The sequence below is a fragment of the Vigna unguiculata genome, chromosome 7, assembly GCF_004118075.2.
Source record: "Vigna unguiculata cultivar IT97K-499-35 chromosome 7, ASM411807v1, whole genome shotgun sequence".
Classification (NCBI taxonomy): domain Eukaryota; kingdom Viridiplantae; phylum Streptophyta; class Magnoliopsida; order Fabales; family Fabaceae; genus Vigna; species Vigna unguiculata.
The window spans coordinates 29,610,522-29,614,598 of NC_040285.1; the positions used below are offsets into that span (position 1 = coordinate 29,610,522).

The 4,077-nt window shown below is 35.7% G+C and overlaps 1 protein-coding gene across 1 annotated transcript; it reads left to right on the forward strand.

The window, feature by feature from the left end:
• Nucleotides 1-2,472: 2,472 nt before the first annotated feature.
• Nucleotides 2,473-3,482, forward strand: LOC114191380 (AT-hook motif nuclear-localized protein 20-like; the record flags this gene model as incomplete). Its single annotated transcript, XM_028080549.1, has 1 exon — nucleotides 2,473-3,482. A coding segment is annotated over one exon (879 nt), but the record flags the coding sequence as incomplete, so codon positions are not given.
• Between the last annotated feature and the right edge of the window lie 595 nt (nucleotides 3,483-4,077).

The following is a 4,077-nucleotide window of genomic DNA, read 5'->3' on the forward strand; positions in this document are numbered from 1 at the left end:
TTTTTTGAACACCAATTTTTAAAAAATAATAATAATATTTCAAAATTTATTTAACAATTTAACTAGTGTTTTTATACTTCCAATTACACCATATATCTAACATACTAGAACAACTTGAAATAAGTTTCTTGTAACAATGTCATATATGGTTCTCTTACTCTATATACATATAGATATATATATTCTCTTACTGAACATTGACAAATGAAAATATGCAAGTAATCTAATTTCATCAATATTAAAAGACATACCTGAATTCCTAATTTGACTTTGCAAATTGTATGTAGAAAGATTGAATTCCAGTAGTCATTTTCTTTACTCCAATGCCTTGAGGACACTATTTTTTTTAAGATATAGTTTATCTTAAATTTTATATTATATCACTAGAATTTAGTATTTAAATCACTTTAGTTAAAAACATAAGTATATTTATGTTCAATATATATATATATATATATATATATATATATATATAAAAGTTAATGAGGATACATTTTCTTGAATTTTCTTACTCTTGTTCAAATTTCATCTCATTTATTCTTTTCTTGGCACTACCCACAGATAAATTTGAATCTAATCAGGATTTAAGGTGTTCAAAAAATTATTGGCCATATTTTAGAATTTTTAAAGAGCTGCCTTCTTCTTCACCAACTCTACTAATTTAAGGATTTTTCTTAAATTTCAAAAGAGGATGAAAATTAAATAAGAATGTTCTCAAATCATAAATTTAATGGTGCAACTACAACCAATGATAAATATTAAAATTTTCAAGTTGATTTTAAATCTAGTAGAGGCTTTCAATTAAGTAAGACGTTTAAAAGTGAGACACCCAATTTTACAATTTGAAAATTCTATAGTAAAATGAGCTAAATTCTCAAAATTCAATATTAATTCTCTGGCTTCTTTTATGGTAATTTACTTTTCAGCCTTGATATCATCAACTCATAAACCTCAATATGTTCCAGCCGACAAATCTTAAAGTAGGCACTGTTATCCACCAAAAGAGCACATTTATAATAAATATTAAAGCACTATAATAATGGATTTGTCAAGATGTGATCTTATTCAATTACTTGTTTCTGAATCTTAACTGGTACAGTTGTAAGAAGGTTATAAACCACTTCTATTAAACCAAATAAGCTTTTTCCTAAGTCTTCCTTTTGAGGATAAAACATTATAACATGTTAAGAAGATATGTATAAAAAAGGAAGACATTAAATGATTACAATTTACGTGTAAATATATATTTTATGACAAAAAAAAAAAGCTTCACTTTGGTTAGTGTAGAGATATAGAAGTAAAGAACACATCAACATAAAAAAGTTAACAACTCAAGCCGGCCAGTAACATTTGTTTGGCATGGACACAGTGCCAAAGTTGAGTAGTTGAAATGTATCAGCAGATGAAGGGTTCACCAATATAGCTTCTTCTTCCTCTAATTACCTTTCTCACACACTTGTTCTTTCTTACTCTTACCGGTGGTATGTATCGGGCCCCGAGAAAACGACGTGCCCGCACCTGCCTACACGCACGCTACCCCACAAAACCCTAATTTCCAAGACCCTCTAAAAGCAGTGCTTATTGTTAGTTCCCATTATATAATACCAGAAGCAACAAGCAAGGATTGGGAAAATTTTTGAAATAAAGATAGTAATAATAATAATAATAAAGTAAGAGAGAAAATATATTGGCTCCCTTAGTAACAGCACAGCACACGCCAAGAAAGAGAACAAATCAAAAACATTTCTTCTCCTTTGTTCTTGTCAAATAGTAGTAGTTTAAGGTCTGTGTTCTTTCTCTTTCTATATCTTATTGTTAGATAGTACTGTCCCCTATTTTGGTTTTCTTAATGATCTCTCTCTATCTTTTTTCTGTTTCTGCCCTCGTATTTGCTCTCTCAGTGCTTGATTCTGTGAAAGGTTTCGCATCTGTTCTGTCTCATGTCCACTCAGATCACTTCTTCATAAATAGCCAAAGAATAATCAAACAAGTTAAAGAAAAAGAAGAAGAGAGAGAACAATTGATGTTCGTCTGATCTTCCATCCTTTTCTTTCCATCTCTTGAAAAAACCTATTTGATAAACTCTTTAGTACCCTTTACTTGATTCTTCTTCAGTATCTGAATCTAATTCGCTCTTCTAAGCACCTCACCTCTCATTCCTTTACTCTCTTTCTGGCCTCTCATCCATGGGACCAACCAAACATCATATCTCACAGGTCTTCCCAGAGAAAACACCTACCCAAACCCTTTGTTTCTTATGAGCTATGCGGGTTTGACTTTTATCTTATTTTAATTTTTTTTTCTCTCTTACAATTACAACGAGGTGAAGGAAACCTAGGAAGACAAAATCAAAACCCCAATCACAAGAAGGTAGCTCACAGGTCAAATTTGCGTTTTCTGGTAAAGGCAATTGAGCTTGCTTAATTGCTTTCTGGGTGTGAAGTAACTGCTATATAATTTTCCTTACCTTAACCTGAATTAATCTTTGCAGTAACAGTAACTCTGGCAAATCCTTGGTGGACAGGTCAGGGAGGGTTATCTGGGGTTGACCCAGGAACCCATTCACCTGGCCTAAGCAAACGCCACACCGACCTTGCAATCAATGAAACCAGTGGTGTCCATAATATAGAAGAAGATGAAGACAATAGAGATGAACCGAGAGAGGGTGCAGTTGAGGTTGGAACCCGCAGACCGAGAGGAAGACCTCCCGGATCCAAAAACAAGCCAAAACCACCCATTTTTGTAACAAGGGACAGTCCAAACGCCCTGAGGAGCCATGTGATGGAGATAACCGGAGGAGCTGATGTTGCCGAAAGTGTAGCCCAATTTGCAAGAAGGCGTCAGCGTGGGGTTTGTGTGCTCAGTGGGAGTGGCTCAGTGGCCAATGTTACTCTTAGACAACCTGCGGCTCCTGGAGCTGTGGTGGCACTTCATGGGAGGTTTGAGATTTTGTCCCTCACCGGGACTTTCTTACCTGGTCCTGCTCCTCCGGGATCTACAGGACTCACGGTGTATCTTGCTGGAGGACAGGGCCAAGTACTAGGAGGGAGTGTGGTTGGGCCTCTAGTTGCGACAGGACCAGTGATGGTGATTGCTGCAACTTTTTCTAATGCAACATATGAGAGACTTCCACTCGATGAAGATGATGAAGGGCCTAGTTCCGCCGCTGCGGTACAAGGAGGAGGATCGCCACCACCGCCACTTGGAATTGGAAGCGGTGGGGGTGCGCAGTTGCAGGGTGGGATCCCAGATCCATCATCTTTGCCTTTGTATAATCTTCCACCAAATGGAGGAGTGGGTCAAGTGGGGCACGAAGCCCTTGCTTGGGCTCATGGACGAGCACCTTTCTGAATTGCAAAAAGTGGTAGAAGAGTTGCATCTAATAATCAAATTTAACCTGCTTATTGTATTCATCTTGTGCTGTATTTTGAAGGCTAGGAATCGGAAGAATTGCAAGGTTAGAGTACTAATTATATATATATATATATATATATATATATATATATATATATATATAGTTGTGAAGAACAGTGAGAGAGGAAGCTATAGCTAGCTACCAAGCAAGCATGCTTATTTTATGATGTACATGGATTATGAACCATCTTTTTTCTCTTTTGCTTCTGTGTTTTGAATAAAAAAGATGATCATGGGCGTCTTTTAATATATTTATGAATAATTTAGTGGTTTTTTCTCCATCTGGTATTTCTTTTCGTCCCTTTATTTCCTGGTTGCATTTTTATTTGATTTCTTTATTATTTTCTTCTATAACTGATGCATTTCATGGCTGTGGTTTAAATATATGATAGAATGGAATGATTAGACTCTCAAAATATGGGGAAGTTGGAGTTTTGAAGGGAGGGGAGATGATCCTAATCATGGGTTGATATGGTTTCTCAAACTTCTTTCACTCTTTCCTTTTTCTGAGATGGGAAAAGAAACCAAATCACTGTTAGGGTTTGTAACCTTCATTAAAACTTCTGCATCTGGAATTTGCTTGTGTGATTGCACAGGGGATAGGGCTAATGCGCAGATCTATTAAATGCTGCCTTCTAGATTCTTGTTCAAATGAATTTAACA